General features: G+C 43.4%; 1 protein-coding gene across 5 annotated transcripts in view; it reads right to left on the reverse strand.

Moving 5' to 3' along the window:
* Positions 1 to 19,767, reverse strand: part of fgf13a (fibroblast growth factor 13a) — a 126,896-nt gene that overhangs the window by 51,362 nt on the left and 55,767 nt on the right. For 4 of the 5 annotated variants that reach the window (XM_088597239.1, XM_088597234.1, XM_088597237.1 and 1 more), the window contains one exon: positions 11,032 to 11,199. The exons of the other annotated variant lie outside the window; for it this stretch is intronic. In XM_088597239.1, coding sequence (XP_088453365.1) covers positions 11,032 to 11,161 — 130 coding nt within the window. In that variant the 5' untranslated portion in view covers positions 11,162 to 11,199. The remainder of the gene's footprint in view (positions 1 to 11,031; positions 11,200 to 19,767) is intronic. 5 annotated transcript variants of the gene reach the window in all.

Genomic DNA, 19,767 nt, shown 5'->3' on the forward strand with positions numbered 1-19,767 from the left:
AATTCGAGGCAAAAAAATTAGATTGTTATTAATCATTACAACCTCTGTGGTTTCTTCCATCTTTTAAAATGGCACAGAATGAAAGCTTCGAAGTGAGACTAAGAGTAAGCAAAAGAATAACTGACTTTAAAATGATTTTTCGGGGCTTTCTATTGATCTGGGTAGTGCTGTTGTCGAGCTATTGAATTTCTATTGATATTTTCTCAAGCAGGCGTATCTTGACGCATTGAAATGACATTCGTATAATAAGATAGAAATGCTGTGCTCTTACTCCTATAGTTTTCCTTCTGCATTTCCTTTTGGAGTATGGGAAATGAGTCACTGCTGGGGTGCATACTTTTATCATCATTACAGCCAAATGAAACTCTGTCCAGACATTACTTATAAAGAAACCTTTTTCCAAGACATCACTTGCATTACCTGAAGAAGGGGTTTTTACTCCTTCTTTCCACTGACACTACACCTGGCACTACAAATAAACCTCCAAATGACCTTCCTTTTCCAGCACCTCTGTGCTGCTGTCGAATATTCTCCATGTTGACTGATCTTGAAAGAAGCCAGGGTAGCAGCTTGAGCAACACGACAGTGCTCGTTTCATACTCCCACAACCCTTTGTGTAAAGAAGTACCTCCTGTTCTCAGTGTTTTAAATGCATTTTGCCTTTAGCAATTTCCATTTGTGTGCTGCGGTTTGTACTTCACTCTTGATTCTGAAGAAGACCTGTGGGCTGACTTTATCAATCAGTAATCCTCATAGCCTGCTCTGTTAAAGACAAAATGGTGTACGTTTCTGATCCTATCCTGAGCAGAAACCCTCACAATAACTTTGTCGACTTTGGGCTCGTAATTTAGCCTGTTGAAAATCCCCCCCGCAACCTTACTAACTTCTCATTTACTTTGAATGGAGCCCGTGAACCTTGAACCTTACTAGTGTCCATGTACCTGTGCCAATTTCAAACTGGAAATATCTTCCATCTTGATCTGTTCTGTCCCCAGACAACGCTGTGTTTCCTCCTGCTCAGCTGCTTGGTAGGCATGGGCTTTGCTTTCCTGACAACAAACTTAACCATGAAACTTAATGAAAATACTAACTTTAGGAAATGGAAGTTATCCTTGTGTCCTCTCGCTATAATACACAATGTTCGGTTTTCTAAACTCACTGGAATGTCTTCCTTCGTCATGACATGGAGAAGAGAAAATTATAGTTTTGCATACCGTATTAGTGGATATTTGTGGGTTTTTTTTACTTGCTTTGGTTTAAATCGGGAATTGTGTATTTTTAAATTACAGGGGTGTTTTAGCTCTCCAAGAAATACCTTGGCAACCAAACCTGAACACAGTATTTTTAATTAGGTCTTACAAGTGCTTTGAACAATTTTAACATAACGTCCCTTGATTTGAATTCTAGTTTTACCTTTACAGTATCTCCTGACACTGTGTTTGCCTTTTTATTGCTACCCCACAGTGCCTGGAAGACTATAATTATGAGCCTACAAAACCACCTAAGTCCTCAAGCTCAGATGATACGGTGCCTCTCGCTCGCACAGAAAGAATCAAAGACCCAACAAGGCAGGTTTGCTCACTTGCTGGCTGCCTGCGGTGAGAAACCCAGCTGTGACACGTGGATTGTGCCAGACTGCACATCATCCGAAAACAAGACAGCTTTGTCACCCCTCAACGACAGCCCTGGAGAGCAATGTTTCAATATCACAGGTAGGCAAGGTAAAGAACCCGAGTCTTTAGTTTTGAAAAACGATAACAAGTGAACTGGGTGGTTCCACATTTTCGAAACCCTCAAGGGCCTCGACAATATGAAGCTCGACGATGAACTAGATCACAGGTGGAGAATAAGAGGAAATTAATTCAGGATTAAAAACTGGATACACTAAATTACACAAGGCGTCATTCGTGACTCTCATTTGTAACCTTTCTTGTATTCTTATGTGCACTATGGAGTTGTCTAGAAATGATCTTCAGCTCGTATTTCTTGACTCAAAAGTCATGGCTCGTTCAAGAGCGATGGGCATTATTTTGCTAAAATTGTCTGTTTACTTTTTCTATGGCAAAGCTTCCTTCACATCAAATCTACATATACAGTGTTGGATGCCAGATACACCCAAGTTGTCCTTTGGCTGACATGAACAAAGTCAGTCTCTTGATATCTACAGATACCCTCCACGGAATTCCAGAAGTTTAAGTTGAGCTTAAATTGTGCCATGCGTCACGAATACAGATGTGGGAAAGATCTTCGGGAATACTCCAGGATTCTAAGCAAATATACTGCCACTCCCCGAGTCCCTCCCTCCAACCCACTGATGACAGGCCGAGGCAGGCGGATGGGGAAGATTCCCGAACAGCAGGAGCCCCTGAGCCGAATTCTTCCGAGAGCCGGAAAGGAGCTCCGCGCTACACGCCACAGTTACCCTCCCCTCCCGGAGCCTGCCCCCGGAATGAAGCAGGCGTTTCGGTGTAAACTCCAGTGTGTCCAAGGAAACCGTGTCTATGCATGAACACGGACACAAAAATCCCATCCGTCGCGCTCGTTGAGAAAGAGGGGACGGATCCCGAGCAGCCCGGCACGCCAGCGCCGCTAGAGACGCAAGGGGCCGTTGCACTGAGATTCACAAATCTGATTTCAGTTTAACTAGAGCAAAGGAAGGCGAAAGACACAGCTGAAGTGGTAATTAAATACTGAATAATGTAAGCTAATGGCTCTGACATCGCGGCGCTCGCTTGCTTCACAGCCCTCCTGGTGATTAGAGGCTCGGTTATTGTTGTGCACAGTTTTGCATTTGATTCGTCCTTGGAGATCTGGGCCCGCGGTGCTGGAAATAAACTCGGCCCCTGGTGCTATTGTGTTTACACTGGCAGGGAGAGGATAGCAACATAAAAATTCAGTGGTAACAAAAAGGAACAGTCCAGGCTTGGGAGACAACATGTGATTAGCAGTGCGGGAGCTCGGCATGAAGACTGTGCTCATTTCCAAATACACTCCCCACCGCCCATCAGACGGGGGTCACAGACTATTCCAGGCAGAAGGCATGAAAAAGGGAACGTGACAAGTCACTGGGTCAATTCACGCAGCTTCCAAAACAGCATTTAAGCTGGTACCGGTTTCCCAACTAAGCAGCTGGGATGGTCTGTTTTCCATATACTTTCCCATCCTCTTTATTTGCTTTTAAAACTGTAATTAGCATCATTAAAACAACACTCTTTCCTTAATTAAATCACAGCTGTCGGACAAGGACGACTGTGCACTGCACATCTTACCGTGATGAGGCAAGAACTACTGTACTTGTAGTTTACTTAAAATATAAAACAGGCTGCCTGGAAACACACTTCATTGCACTAAATTAACAAAGAAACAATTGGAAGTATAACCTACAGAGTGTGGTTAAAAGGGGAATTACATGAATTACAATTTGGTGATACGGAGTAATGAACCTGTATGAGCAATGAACTGGTCAGTCCTCTCCCCCTTTCTCCTTGTGTGAAATACAATTGTGGGGAATAGATTTGTTTTGAAACCTGTGAGGTTTATTCTGAAAGAATCAGAAACGAATGCAGAAAAGCATACATTCATTACAATTATTAAGAACACAGTTCACTGGCTGGTGGGGGTTTTGCATCATAAAAACTCCAGCTTTGCTTTCTGGGTTTGCGTTTTCCATCAGCAAATGCCTTTGAGACCTGTTTCTACATAATGTGTATTGTGCTGCACGCGGTTTTCACGAGCAAAGCAGAAGGAACAGTTTAACAATGTGCAGTAAATTGGCACTAAGTCCTATGTTAGGCACAGCGTGCTTCCTCTGGCACTAGGTTTCACTGGCTTGCTGTAAATGACTCTGTCATAGAAGAGACCAAGATTTAGAGTTCACGGAAATGAGCACAGGCCAGTCCGGAGGCACAGATAATTCACTCCACGGGAAAGGCCATAATCAAATCCCAGCTACTGTACATCCCTTGAAAATTATTCATCGGCCTGGAAACGCTGAAATCCGTGGTCAAGGAACGGCACTGGTCCTCCGAAATGTAATTATGTCCGGTCCTCTGTCTCCGGCTGGCGGTAGCAGAGGCTTTGTGTTCCTGGCTGGAGAGGAAGCTGTCTCACTACCACTCTGTGCCGGGGGGGGGGGGGGGGGGTGTACTCCCTGCTGGAATGCAGTGAGCGATCAAGGCTTTTACAGCTCCCCAACACTCACGAGCAGTGAACAGGCCTTCTGCCTCCTCATATCATTCACCCTTGAGAAACAAAAAAGAAAATGTTTTTTTTTAAACCTGGGATATTTGAGTTTTTTTCCCCAGATTCCCACGGGGTGGAAATACAAAAGCAGTGCCCATTGGAGCTGGCGGTGGCGAGATGAGATTTATTTAGAGTTCAAGGTACTAACTATATTTTTGCTATGCTATTAAAACAAGTACATTAATAAAGAAGTCTATTTATAAATCACAAGTTGTCAATAATACTCACTTTGCCTCTCAGTCCATGGCCATTTCAGTGCCATGTCTGAATGTCTGCCAAAATAAATTATGATGACCTACATGGTAGGCCTGCTGACTGTCTCTTTTTTCTAAGAGACGGTCATGGTTGCTTTATACTGAAAAAGACCTGACGGCACAGCCTACCACTCAATTCAGAATGGATTTCTTTTCGTTAAAAAGACAACCTATTAATATTTTATCTCTGCTTGTAACAGCATCTCACATCCTGGCCCAGACAGAAGTGCAGTGAGATTTGCAGGGTGGATAATGTTCACATAAATTCGTTATGTCTTGCTGCATTCACAAACGAACAGAATCCCATCTTCTAGCAGTACTGATCCAGTCAGAAAATGCAGATACTGACTGCATTGATTAGGAGAGGGAAGAACTAAAGACGCATTTTGTAGCAGCCAGCGTAACTTTTTACCTTTAATTTTGTACATCCAGGAAATCATGTTGACATGAAAGTCCCAAGGCTCAAAAATCAGGAGTGACCTATAAGGCAGTGATAGAGGTCATGTGCTCCAGACACAGAAACCTCTGATGGGATCACTGAGCCCAGTTCTGAACAGGAGCTGCAACATCAGGGTTAAAGATACCTCTGGGAGATCAAAGGTAAGGTAAGGTAAAGAGACTCGTCAACGAGGAAACAACTTCAAAATGAGTCAATCAAACAAAAAACAGCTAAAAGCGTACAGCAATATATGGGAAACTCATACCTGTAACACTTTCTAATTAGGTAAGTGCTACAGTAAGTAGTTACAAGTACTGTTCTAGCAAGTAACTTACTACATTCTAACCTAAGTTGTCCCGGACAGGGGCAACTACTAAGCAAAAGAATTGTAGTATATTATTCTTGTCTATGATAGATAACAAGCAAAGGGTAAATCTCAGCTAAGGAAGTTGTAAATGATGAACCTGTCAAATTCTTCATCCAGTTGGTCTGAGATTAAAACAACAGCAGTTTGTCTCGCACCCAAGAAGCAGATCTAATACTCTCAGGATTTAATTTATCACGCCTTACAATAAAATCCTATGATACAGTCTTTTGTGACTGATGTGACAGGCACATTACTTATTAAAACTTCCTCTATGAACATTTTGAGATGCTTTTTAATATTGTATCTACAGTCAATTAATCATGCACTCAAGATGTAATGATTGTTTATTAGTTGGCCTTCTTAGAAAGTGTTACCCTCAACTCCAATTCCATCATTTAGGAATAAGAGGCTAGTGCAAGTCTGTCCAGCAAAAAAAAAACTCTACCTCACCTAATTAGAAACTCTTTGAATTGTAGTTTTTACTACAATTTTACTAATTTAAATCAAGGGACGTTGTGATAAAGTCCTACAATGGATGAGTAGGACCTTGTTTAGAATAGCATGGACATTTTGGTCAAGAGAAGGGCCACCAGATACATTCCAGGACTTGAGGGAATGTCCAGTACTGACAAGCTGAAGGAACGTGAACAGAGACTCAATGCAACCTGATCCAGGTATTCCAAATATCTTCAAAAGTACCGGCAAAGCCAACCCAGTGGGCTTGTACAGAATATCTAGTGAACCACGAGCAGAGGACACCAGCTTCATCTACATGGAAGTGCATTTATAACCAAGAAAAGGAGGCACCTCTTTACACAAAGGGTAGTGGGAGTGTGGAACAAGCTACCTTGCCCATGTAATTAAAGTTCTTTCAACAAAAAGAGGGCATAGTTAACACATGGACTTCCTTAGAGGCAAGCCCGGAGAATCTATACTTTGTTACCTACGGTGGCCCCAGGAATTCCTAATCAACTCGTGCATTTTTGATATGTGACAAACTGCAGCTCTTCTGATTTTGCCTGGAACAATGATTTCAACAATGAAATCTCTACTGGCCCAGTCTCATAATTCTAATGAAAATCTTATGACACAACAGATTAAATGAAGCTCTTTAAAAACGTATAATGGTTCCTTGCATACGCACTGATTCAGATCTGACAGATGCTCACCGTGAACAAAAATATTGATACCGCACAATAATTGACTTCCTTTTCAGCTACATATACTTTGCAGGAAAACAACAGCCGGAATAGATACTGTCTATAATTTTTTTACACAGTTATTCTTAAAAACAGGATGCACGTCAAGCAATTTTTTATTCTAATTTCATTACTAGGCTTTCTGAAGAAAAAGTAATCACACTAAGTGTACACAGATTTCACTGCAGGCCTTCAAAGTTTAGGGCACAACAACGTACAAGTAATGTACTGTACTGTAGCTGCTTGTGTGCAGCTGCTGCAGACTGCCACTGGGACACTGACGGGTATGCCTGTTTATAAAGTACAACATGACTTAATTAGATACATTGAATTTTGGACTAATTAGAAATTGTCTGCGGAAGTAATCCATTAAAGAGGCAAAGGGAACTAGGTGGGTCGAGTTTCATGGCGAAAATGAAAATGGCATTGCTGCCTTCACTCTGTAAGGAGGGAAGATTTGCATGTGTAGACACAGCCACTGGCAAATCGTGCATCTGGCCCTCCTCTGGTCTGATGGCCGGGGTTTGAATAATACAAAGATTTATTTTGTCACGTTATTGCTAACGTGCGGTCAGATCAGTCCCCCCCAGATTTGACAGCGACACCTCGCCCGTGGCCCCAGCTTGCCTGGTTGCTCCCGAGCCGCAGTCCGGCCGGCCAGGGCCGCCATCGCACCGTGTCCACAGACGCCTTGTGCAGATGCCAGCCCCTCGGCGCACTGCGCCCCGCACGGCAGCCAGCGCTTTGTGTGAAACACCCCCCTTCTGCCCTCGGCAAGCTGCAGTTCGTCAATGACCCCGACAATGAGATACCAGTGTTGATCATATAAAACAAATGAATGGAAGTAAAGCACGGAGGCAGCGATGGTTTGGTAAATTTGTTGTAGGAGGGGCAGGGATCTTCTCAAGCTCCTACACAGGGGGTGGGTATTGGGAGAGGGGAGTTACCATGGCAACCACACAGCAGGCTCTGCGTCTCGCTAGCTCTTCTATAGGGCCTGAATCCATACATGCCGTCCTTGACAGAGATTACTCTTACACATATTCTGGGGGGAAAAAAAGCCTTCAGGCATTTTTGTGTTGTTGTAGTATAACTGAAATAATGCTCCCCTCTGAAATGTTAATGTTCAGTGAATAACTACGTTACATAATGAATTCTCTCCTTCCTTTGTAAATTCAGTCACGTCGAAGTGGAGCTGCAGTAAAGCTGAATAATAGATCTATAGTCCCTCTTCCCCCCCATCACGTCTCTGAAAAAAAGAGCTAATCACAGTTGTTGCTGCCTTCTGGCAAAATCCTAAAATATTATTCTGCAGTAAGAGCACTACCCAGCACACAAAACAGGGAAGCCGGTCTCCTGATCTCCACTGCTGTGATCTCAGAAGGTTTGCTTCTTTCCATTTTTGTCAACATCCACATTGAGACGGCCTCAATCCACGGCCCCCCGTGACATCAAAGACCCGTTATCCTAATGAGCCCGGTCTCCTCCGAAACATCATAAAGCAGGGGAAGGGACAGCGGAGTGTTTCAGACAGGGAAAGCTTGCCGTGGGGAATCACTCAAGCCTCACTTGAGCAGAAGTGCCAAAAGGCCTCTACAGGCCAGTTTGCTGCCATTCCTGTCACAGGCCAGTCTGCGGGTGAGGGAAAGCTGCAAGTCTAAAATGTTTCAGAAGGACTACGGAGCACTTCATTTTTTTTTTTGCGGGGGTCGCCGATGTAAACACTCTTTCCTGTGTGCTTTGACATTTCAGTCTGACCTGCAGTTGTCCGCCGCCGCCCAGGTAAATTCTCGTGATGCAGGGCAACCTGCCTGGCACGACTTTGTAGTCACACACCGGGCAGGCGAGACTACTACTTCATTCACCCACAGCTCTCGGCTGAACAAGGCGGATGCGGAGGGGCTGTTGGAAAGAATTAGTGTCACAGGTAGAGGGTGGCCCCTGTAGGTGAGTTGAGGTAGTGGCTGGGAGGTGTGTTATCTTGTGCCCCGTGCCTGGAGGCGGGTTCCCAGCAGCCATGGTGTTATGTCATTATTTCTCAGCTGAGTGCTCGACAAGGCGGCTCATGTTTCAGCTCTGACTGCGGAGCCCCGGCTGCGAACAGGAGACTTACTTTTGAATGCGGCTTTCTCCCCACTGCACCCCTCTGCAGGAGAATTTGCAGACCACCTTCTTTGGAGAATTTCCTTTGTGCTTGTCTGTGTCTCACTTTTAGGGGCACAGCATTCAAGCTTTTATGAACAGCAACAAACATTGCATGGCACGGGTTATCTGGGTTGACGGCTTATTTATTTTGCTGAACAACACTAGGGAGTCATTAGGGATATTAAAGCTGAGAATATTCAGCTTGCTGAACGATTTTGCAAGAGCAAGACTGTATAAAATGATAAAAGGTGAACTTCCTTAGGATGGAAATTTTAGCTTTTTCAGCGCTGCTCAAATGCTTTGCAACAGTGAGTAAGTGAAGCCTTTCTTCCAAGTGTTAGAAAATTTGTCTTTTTGTCATTAAAATCACAAAAAACAACTTTCTTCAGAAATGATTGCAAATTAAGTTTCTCATACCTAAGAAATTATTTTACGTCGCACAATCACAAAAACTACAAAAGACATTAAGGCTCTTTTTGTCCTTAGGGTTATAAAATCTATTCTGCCAAAATGTACAACTCCCTCTTTCAGCTGGAAAAGGTCATTCCTTTGCCTTTCCATTGGAACTAACTGGATCTGGTGCTGTTCGAAGTCTTTCCACAAACCTCACAGATTTATTACTCCTGGTGCCTTAAAATGTGAAACCCAGAGTAGTGCAGTACCTATACAGAGCAGGGCTCGAAGCCTAGCAAGGCCCTGCAACTAGTATCCCTTTTAACCATTCTTTCAAAGCTGTTATTTCCGAAGTACAGCTTTAAAATACTTGATGCAGACAGGTAGGCTTAAGACAGAAACAATCTCATTTAAAAGTGTTAACCACAAGATAAGATCTGCTGCTGCTTCTGCTCATTTCAATTCATATACTGTCATTTGACAAAGTGTCATTAATCCCATACAGTATGTTTATCTAATTTATCATGCCGATTTGGGTGTAGGAAAAGCAAACTTTTAGATCATGTGTGCTGCTGTTGCTACAGTTTATGGTAAACTTGATCAGCAATTAATGATCTATTATACTATTAAAATAATTTTATAATTTTTGCCACTGTTCTGTTCTGCCTTTACAAGACATTACACAGATGCTCCTATTTACTGTTAGAGGGTAGACCAATCGAATCATGTATCACACCTGTAGCATTAAAGCAGATTTAGCCTATCATGTCATTTCTTACGCACTACACAGTGAAAATAGATAAAATACATAAAATAGGGAGAGTTACAATTTAATCTCATTTGTCATAACAATTTGTTACTGACTCTGGTTCTGAACCGTGAATTGAAAAAAGAAATACCAGCATTCTGTCTTATCCAGCACTTAACACATTCTAACAGGGCAGTGCATTTATGAAGCGAGACCTGCCTATGTCAAACATTTTTTTTTTAAAAGAAGAAAATTGGAACTTATAATATCGAGAAGGTGTTCAAAAGGGAAAGCAGGGAGCAAATCACTTATCTTCGAGCCCTGTACAGTAACCATTTCATCCATTTTCTTTTTACAAACCTGTCTGGTTCTCTGTAAAAGAAGGACTTTTGAAATTGCAAACTTAGCACTCTACAGGCATGAAGAAATATAGACAGACACAATCTCTCTATGTGAGAGGCATGCAAGGCTCACAGTACTGCATCTACTTTAAGAGAAACGGGTCAAGGCAACCCTGCGTGCACGGCAAACACAATTCCAGCCAGGCTTCAAAAGGAAGAAGCTGCAGTGAGCAGAATGTGGCAAGGAGCCATGTGCAAAAGCCAGGAAAGGTAAGGAAAAGAAAGGAAAGGAAAGGAAAGGTAAGGAAAGGAGAGCAGGTGAGGGAGGAGGAAGAGAGGAGAAGTCAAAGGTCAAAGCTGCAAGGGGAGGTGCCATAGTCTCTTCCAGCAAGACATCCTCATCATCACCATTTCATCCAAACCAGAGCGGGCAGGGCGGGAAAGGAATGGGGACTGGGGTAAGATTCACAAGCATTTCACAAGTCAGCCAGCAGGGCAATGTAATGACGGGAATTGCAAATTCCCCCCCCCCCCAAAAAAAAAACAGTCGTTGTCAAGTTAAAATACAAAAGACAAAACACATTTGCATTTTTCTGTACTAGTTCCAGCAGCACCATCATTTTATGACCCTGTTTTCTGTGGCTTCACGAGCGCATGCGTCTAGGACCGTTGGCAACCCATGTCACATGGTCAGGGTCCTGTCTCCGGGGAGACAGCAGTCAACAGGCAAGCGAGGGGAACGCGCATACACAGGGCAGAGTGAGGGCATCCTCCCCTGGCATTCCCCGGAAAACAGACAGAGCAAACCATAGAGGAGGGGCACGCACAACAGGATGGCAGGGGAACAGATGGAAATTCAGTAAAGCATCAATGGGACAAAAACAAGATCTGTTGCGAACAAACCTTCGGGTTCTGCGCTCTCTTTGAGGACGACTTGCTTCAGCGGGCAGCAGAAGATTTCGTGACACTTAGCACGAAAGGGAGACTCTTTTTTCCTTATATCCGCTGAATGGATGGAATCCTGCCGCAACATAATGTACTCCTGTGTACCTGGGGCTGCGTCATCCTGGACTGGTCATACCATAACAAAATGAACTGAGGTTAGAGAGCGCTCCACAACGGACAAATAACCAACAAAACAAAGCAAACAGAAGCAGAAAACACAACTTGCAGCCTAAGGAGAGAAAGACTGGAGAAACACAAAATAATCAGCCAGCTAATCAAATCATAAATTGACAAAGAGGGAAAAAAGGATGAGTGGCTTTGTGAAACAAACCAATTCTGGAGAAAGAGAGAGAGAGAGACATCGAGAGAGAGAGAGAGAGAGAGAGAATAGGGGGGCAAACGGTCAGTGACAACAACAAGAGCTCGATTTCATCATCTAAACCAACAGTTCTGTTCCAGAGGTTCTCAAACTCTTACTCAGTCACTCAGCGAAGGCAGCTCGGGAAGGGGGTGAGGGGGGCGAGAGAGAAGGGTCTGTGAAATCGGGGAGTCTTCCCTGAGCTTGGCATTGGAAACTGGGGCCTCCAACTTAAAAGGAAGAAAGAGGCAACAAATGGACATAAAGACAGAGTCGGGGACCCACCAAAGGGTCCCCTGCAGGGCTCAGAGGGCGCCTTGCTGTCCAGAGAGGGCTCATGAGCAGCTTCTGGAGCTGTCAGTGCCACCGGATCAGCTAGAAGAATCACTGTCCAAACACGACTCACTGATACAATCATTCCAATCTTGGCACGACGAGTGCGAACGATATGGCTCGAAAGGGTTGAGGAGACAATTTCCACTGTTTTGTTGTTTTGGGAAGGGAAGCAGTTTGAGAACCACTGCTGTATATTTGTCTGTATGCTGGTGATTTGTACAGCATACTGTATATACTGTACCTCAGAGCGAGCAGGCCGAGCCAGGAATTCTCATCACTGGACATTTGGAACTGGTTTATAATTTAGCCCTCAGAAGAACAGGAATCATGTTCTTGACTTTCCAATAAAAAATGACCAATTTAGACAACTGTCTCACAGGGGTGGCTGTCGTTTACATAAAGTAAAAATGTCTGCATATTGGGGGAGCTTTGGATCCATTGTGCTAAAGGCATTTTAAAAAGGAGAATTAATGATTTCCAACCAGTTATTTAGAACAGGGCTAAGATCAAATCACGTATTTTAGTTCATCACTGCAAAGCAAATCACAATTTCTTTATGATATGAAGACAAGGTACTTCTCTAATTTGAAAGAAAATGCCACAGTGAGTGGCCAGTTACTCCAAAGCTCTATGATTTTTATCACAGAACTAACTCCTATAAACCTGGCAGAATCCCCGTGATCATTTCTGAGGGTTAAAGAAAAGTCTAAGCTACTTAAGCTAACCAGCATTCTGTATTCACATGCAGAATCCATGATGAATTACAGTAAGCTGCCACTTTTCATTTTAGCAGAGCAAAATATTGACAGATACTGTAGAAGAGTCCATCACTGATTACTGTACCCTTTAACTCACATGAAATAGAGCTAAAATCTCTAACCCAGTAACCGATGATCAAAACAGATTTTGCCTGGACAGTGAATTGACCAGTGCATGCGGTCAGCTCCCCTTCTGCCTAATAAAGGAGTAGGGGTTAATATGGACTTCAGCCCTGCTGGATGAAGCAACCGATGAAGCAGAGAGGTCACATGATTTAACACACAACAATCGCATTCCGCCTGTTTCAGAGCGCAACGTCTGATGACAGATGGGCCAGACTGAAGCACGCTGGCAGCAAGCACGCTCCCTGCGGTCATAACCCTCTTCTGCACAGGTGGGATCGTTCGAGTTTATATACAGTACCGGCTGTCAGCTACTTTGGCCGCTTCTCTTGTGTTGTCTATGCATGCTTTGAAGCCAGCAATCATTTCTGCCAAGCAACAGTGCAGCCATGACAGTAAAAACAAGCCACTGTCCCAGGAACCCTATCCCCCCTCTGTGAGCACATGCAACTCATTCATACCCTTCCACCCTCCCGCTTACGAATGCAAAAAACTGATGTTTGCAAACAAGGTCAACTACCAACCTGACTGATCTTGGTTGTCTAATTCTTAGAAAATGCAAAGAATCATGTCACATTCCCTTCGGGCAAAAGGACAAAGGGGAAAACGTGGGTAATTTCCCTACCTCAAGCACTGTAAAATAAAATAAAAAAGAACCCAGTTCGTCCATTTCAAGCTCTGTTTTCTCCGATTTTGTCTTCTGATTTTATGTTGGCACAGATGTTGAAAGGCTTCCTGCAAGGCAATTTCGTGTGCGTGTTCTAGAAACTAAACAGTATGTTGTTGTGCACTGTAGGTAATATAGCCCTTTATAATCCACATTCATGTTACATTAAATATTGACAATAAACATATCGTACACACACAGGAACAGCCACAGACATAATCCAACATCTAACCATTTTGAGCCTTTTAGCAAGCATAATTCTGTACAGTAGGTCTTATACTTATTTGTATGTGGCGTGACACTTCTTACTTGAAAGCACATTCATATTAGCTAGAGGTCCTACCGAATTAACTAGTTTAACACAGACAACCAGTATTTATATTTAAAGCTCCACAGGCACCTAATTCAAAGCAGAGAATGCAGCACCATTGTTGCTGGCCCCCTGGCTAAGAGACATCGTTAGTGCTGTTGTTACAACTGCTAACTCCATCATGCAGTCCAGTAGCACCGAAGAAAAGGCATTTTCTGTAAAAAGTCTTTTTCCAAATTGAAGTCTCATACGATTTGTATTTTAAAAAAGTGTTAAGTGAAGTCGAAGTTAAAAGGACATCACTATCTAAAGTTTCCCTCTTTCAAAAGGGAATTGATGTTGTGAATCAAACACAAACCTTTTAGCATGCCTGATAGGGCTGAATGCATGAACCGTTAACCATTAACCTCTATTCTCAGTATTCACTATGAAATCACTGCTGAGCTGTATTTAAAAAAAACAGGTGAGAAAATTTACAAAACCCCCTCACTTCAAAAGCAAAACAAAATCACTTTATTCCCATGGAAGACCTAAGAAAACAAACCCCACTTCAGATAGATACCTTCCCTTCACAGGCCCAGCAGCTGGGTACAATATCAGGCACGTCAGGAAATGGCAGGGTACTCTTCATCCTTTTCAGATTGTCATCTGTACCTCAATACACTTTGCTATCAGTGTACATTTCTAAATTTGTTCGAAAACAGCTGCAATAAATCGTTCGTATTGTGGCTAAACACAAGGAAAGGAAAAAAATATTTATTAAATTCACTTGCATCAGTAGGCTATATTGACTATTTGTTTAGACTATTTCTTACTTCTTAGTTTTAAGCAAGCTAAATGAGTACAATCAACTAAAGGCATTTCCAACTGATTCAGGCCAGATGTCTAAACACGACAGGTTGAGTCTGTGCTTGTGGTGTATTTCCACACTTGCAGAAATATCTGTGGATTGAGGGCTGTGTTTCCTAGAAATAGCCTAGATATGTTAGCTCTGATGGAAGACCAGCAGAAGGACCCACTGCTGTTTTCCCTCATACAGATGAATGATTCTGATTCTGATCCAACAATCAGTTCTCAAGAATGTCACTCACTGCACACTCTTGCTCCAACACTGAACAGGAATGAAGAGCAACCACAAAGAAATGAGTAGGTTGGCAGACTGATACAGTGATTTGCAGAATATTTATGGCTGTAAGGTGAAAAACAAATAATGGCACCAAACCTTCGTCAATAAAGTTCACTAGAGCAATTATTTTATTAATTCCACAATAATTCCACACAAAGTAATTTCACAGGGAAGACTAGCAGTTTCAAAGCCAAAGGTTTTCATAAAAGTTACTCAAAATCAATCAGAAGAGATACAGTGCTGTATGTGCAATGCAGCCCAATGCAGCTTAAACTGATTTCTGAGAACAAATGAAATTCCTAGTAAGGTGTGCTGCTTTTCTCATTTCCTCATCTCCAGAGCCTTTAAGCCTGCATTTTAAACAAATGCATAAATAAATATAATGAAACAACTGCATGCTTTACTACATAAACAGATACAAAGTGCAACAGGTTTAAAGCAGATCTTCTTAGAAACCGCTCCTTGAAAGAATGCCCAGCACCAAGCTGTGCTAATCTAAAAAATGTAGCAAATGTGTGATAAGAGCACAGGGCCAGCGTGTGGGTGATCGCTGGAGCAGATAAATTACCTGCCACTGCAGACGGACAGGCAGCTGAGCCAGCACTCCTCAACTCAGGGGAGGAGGCAATATTTCACATGGCCAAAGAATTAACCTCCGCCAACAAGCCAAGAAGAGTGAACAAATTACACCACAGACTTTGAAAAAGGAGTCTTAACGCATGTGCTGACATCCAGGAGAGACACATCTTCCCCCACTTTTTTTAGAGGTTGCAATTGACTCTATTCCAAACTCTGACTCAACACAAATTACGAAGGAAGGAAGATGGAGTGATCAAAAATTAATGGCACTGGGAACAAGCTTTTGAACTGCTTCCTTCTTACACACAGGCTGAATACCTTACTCTTTCAGCTGCCCCCTATACTTACCATTGAAGCCCCACTTCAGACTTGGGCCTGACCCATTACACATTTTAAATAAATAACGTCAAAAGCTTCTATTCAAAAACACACAGGGACATGATGGCTGTATTTAAAATTGTGGAAGGTATTTGCAGTCAACCCACAGGACTCCTTTGCTGCCACCAAATCAACAAACCAGAACCCAAGTAGAACTTAAATCAGGAGGTACCTCTGCAAACAATGGATTGTGGGGTCTGTAACAGACTGCCCTGCCATGGTGTCAAACATGATTCTCCGAGATCTTTCAGGTACAGGTAACAGCTGGATGAAATCTACAGCTGAACTGATAATCGACTAGCAACCAAATAAGCCAGATGGACCAAATAGCTTTCTCATTTATAAAATCTCTTATGTCACACATTAGTGACACTGGATACAATTCAGCTGCCTAATTGCATTTCTGTTCCAACTGCTAAATTTCTAAATCCAATCTGTCCCTTTACCATACAATGTCATCCGCACTTCACATGAAAGAGCCTGATGGATATGTACCTTGATTTCCAGACTGTGTCCATTTCTCCACCAGCACTCACATTGTGATCAGATTGGGTGATCTATAGAGTCTATTCGAGGAAAGTGCAACCAGATTAGGCAGCTGGATTTCATTTGCTGTCCGTGGTGCTGAAAACTAGTTGCACACTTGCAGGGTGATAGATTAGAAAGTGAATTAAAGGGGATATTGATGGAGCATAGACTATGCAGTCTCGGAGTGCAATTTATCCAAGACACCCTAGCTAACCTGCTAACCTACCCTTGTAACCAGTGCTGCATCATCTTTAATGACTAAGTAGTTAGGATCTCACTTGAAACGTTTATTTAAAGGATGACACCTCCTAGAGCACTGCTATGGAAATACTGAACTGGATGGAAGAGCACCACCTACTGGGCCACCAATGCAATTTACAACAAAACCCTGTTCTTCCATCCCAGTGCTGACCAGGCAAAGCCTTGTTTAGTTTGAGACCCAGTTACAATGGTGGTAATTCTGCTGTAGATGTTAATATGGTTACTACGGTATGGTCATATTAATCCCAAAAACGACTGAATCCATGCAGATAAAATTGGTGAAAAATGCTTAGAAAAATGTTAGAGGTGTGCCAACTTTCCTATAGCAAAGCAGGACATTTTTACGTAGACCAGTGTCTTGGCTATTCCTCCAGGGTTTGTTTCGCAGTCACCTTGAATGTGACTTGACAATGGCAGGAGGTGAACCTGAATTTTTCTATTTAAAACTATGCAGGTTTGCAGATTTAAATGTGTCTTTCTGGGGCTTCTGCTTCTGCTTCTTCTGTACCTCACTGTAGTCAATGCAGAGCACGAGCTCACTTGTTTGCAAAATACCTGACAGTATCCTAAGCTTTTTTTTGCCCAGATTTCACATAGCCTCGATTGTGCTTGATTATGATACGAAATCTATATCTTCATACTTGCCTTTTATTTTTTTACTCAGGACTACCTCTGCATTTTTTTTTAAAGAAAAGGCCTATATCTAATCAGCCCATTAAGTAACATTAATGTCTTGAATGGTCTACTCTTGTCTGGAATTGTTGTTACATTGGTCTCATTGGACATTGGACCAGTTCTCCTTTAAGTAAAAAAAACAGGAATCGGCATTCTCTTTCAACTGAAGTTGCTCCTCCAGGCATTACATTCCTGGTTAAACCCAATGTCCACGGTCTTTCCATTGGAGCCGAAGACCTTGTGTAACTGGTCATTTCAGGGGTAAGTCAGCGCAAAGTCAGTCACTGGAAGCTCTTTTCTGTGAGCCTGACCGTAAATATGTGGGGAAGAGCCAGGAGAAAATTTGAAAACACAGTTTGCCTTCTGCTTGAGACAGAACCCACAAAGAGCAATTCACCTCAATATAGCAATACCTCACAGCAAGTTACCCTTGAAGTCATTTTCTGACAAGAGACTGATAGAATAAAGCATCCCGGTTGTTTGCTGCTTTTTGAGCAGTGAAGGTTGATTATGTATCTCCAACAAGCCAATATAACTCTACTGCATAATTCATCAATGCAAATTCTTTCACTGATGGAGAATTACGAGCAGAGCCTGTCTCGGATCCCTGTACACGTTGTTTGTGTTTCTGCATTACCACTGCGACTGGCTAAATAGCCGATGGTGCCGGCTTGCGTTTTGATCTGCCAGTCACTGCTGTGGTGTGTAATGGGACGAAGAAATCCACAGAAGCTTGTGTTTAGGTATTTTTAGTGTATTTATCAGGCTGTAATTTTTGTTCTCTAAAAATGTAGAATTGCAAATTCTTCCTTACTACACTTACCCAATTTGTGACTGCCCATTGCCTAAGACTCCTGCAGCGTGTGGGGAGAGTAAGAACTTGCACGACCCAGAGCTGTCGTTCTTTTGACTTTTCTCTGAAGTGCCTCCAAACAGACTGGGTGCCATGTGGGTGAGTGTATCTGTCACTGACGTCACCGCCTGAGTTTCTCTTTTGCCAAAAACCCAGAAGACCCTCACCGACCACGACAGCGGCCTACGAACTGCGCATCCCCACCTCTGCTCACAGCTGGGTGGAGGCGCGTCCCAGACCCAAACCGGAGACCTCCAAGCCAGACGCCTCGGCCTTCACTCTTTCAGAAACGGAGCGCCTTTTTCGTTACAGCCACTCGGGAGTTTACTCCGGGATGCACAGATTCTGAGCAAAAAAAGATCTTATGGAAGAATTTACCTAGTGAGTGGCAGGAAGCAAATCCACTTTAGTTTGATTAAAAAAAACAGAACGCAAAGGCAACAATCAAATGCTGGCAGTGGTGCCAGTGACCAGATATGTTCCTTTTATTTCTGTCACCCAGGGCGCCACACCTCTGGGTCTACAGAGGGTGGTGCCAGTGACGTGCGGGCAGGAAGGTGAGTGGAGCTGCTTCACAGCCCCCGGGTCCTGGGTTCGGTTCTGGTTTGGGGCCGTGGAATGTGTTTGGGTTCGGGCCTTTCTTGGGGGGCTTCAGTTTCCCACCCCCTTTCGAACACAGGACAAGCTGGATTCTCTCTGCCTCTAAACACTCCCCCCGTGTGCTCGTCCGTGCGCCCTGCGCTGGACCGGCGTCTCTTCCCAGGACGTAGCCCCACCTCGCGGCTGCGATTCTGGGATAGCCTCCGGCTTGCTGAAACCCCTAACAGGAATAAGACTCTTCCCAGCAGCGGAAGGACAGCTGGGAATGCAACGGTTACAAGGAGCACACACATATAATCGCTCTTGTGGGAAAAAAAAAATACTATGAAGACGTCCCACAATCCCCAGCCAGAGACCTCTTCAAGGCAATGTCAGTAGGTCAATTAACTGAGCTAAGAACTGGCCTGGGGACAGAGCTGCTGAGCCTGGAGGGGCTGATGAGTCTCCTGTGCACAGTGAGCAGAGACAGTTGGGTAAATACTGCCTTGGTATTATAAAATGCCCACTTGGCATTTGTCTTGTCTTCGTAGGACTATTCTAACACTATGAACAGAAAGGGCAAAATAGGACTTTTATTCAAATTTAATTCATTTTAAAGGCTAAACACATTTAGGGGAAAAATGCAAAAGGCTAATGTTCTCCTGCTCAACTACAGTAGATGAAAAATTCGGGTGCTCGGAAAATAAACAAAAAGAATCATTTAAAAATAAATAAAGCTGCAGTACTCAGCAATAGATCACCTCTGCCTCAATGGCCTGCTCTGAAGAGAGACTAAAGATTTGTTTTGCAAACAAGATGATGCTGCCATTTCCCTGTGGTGTGACTTCAGCTGTCTAGCTGTGTCTTAATCACTAGCCATGCAGTTTAGGGCTTTTCAGTCTAACACAACTCTACAGCCACCAGCCCTGGGGAAGAGCGAGTCATGGCCGGGAGGAGGCTGTGTGCAAGTCTGTGTGGCTGTTTGCACGTGTCCCCCTGTGTCTGTGAGCCCCTGAATCTCAATCTGATCGGGATGACACATCACACACTGCGCACTGTGCTCTGACACATCGGTGTCAGCTGTGCAAAGGTAATGAGTGACAGCCTCCCGTACACGATCAGCCTTCACAAAGGGATCATCTGGATTCCTCGCACCTCTGTGC

Source organism: Lepisosteus platostomus, chromosome 10 (assembly GCF_059453375.1).
Source record: "Lepisosteus platostomus isolate fLepPlt1 chromosome 10, fLepPlt1.hap1, whole genome shotgun sequence".
Lineage (NCBI taxonomy): Eukaryota > Metazoa > Chordata > Actinopteri > Semionotiformes > Lepisosteidae > Lepisosteus > Lepisosteus platostomus.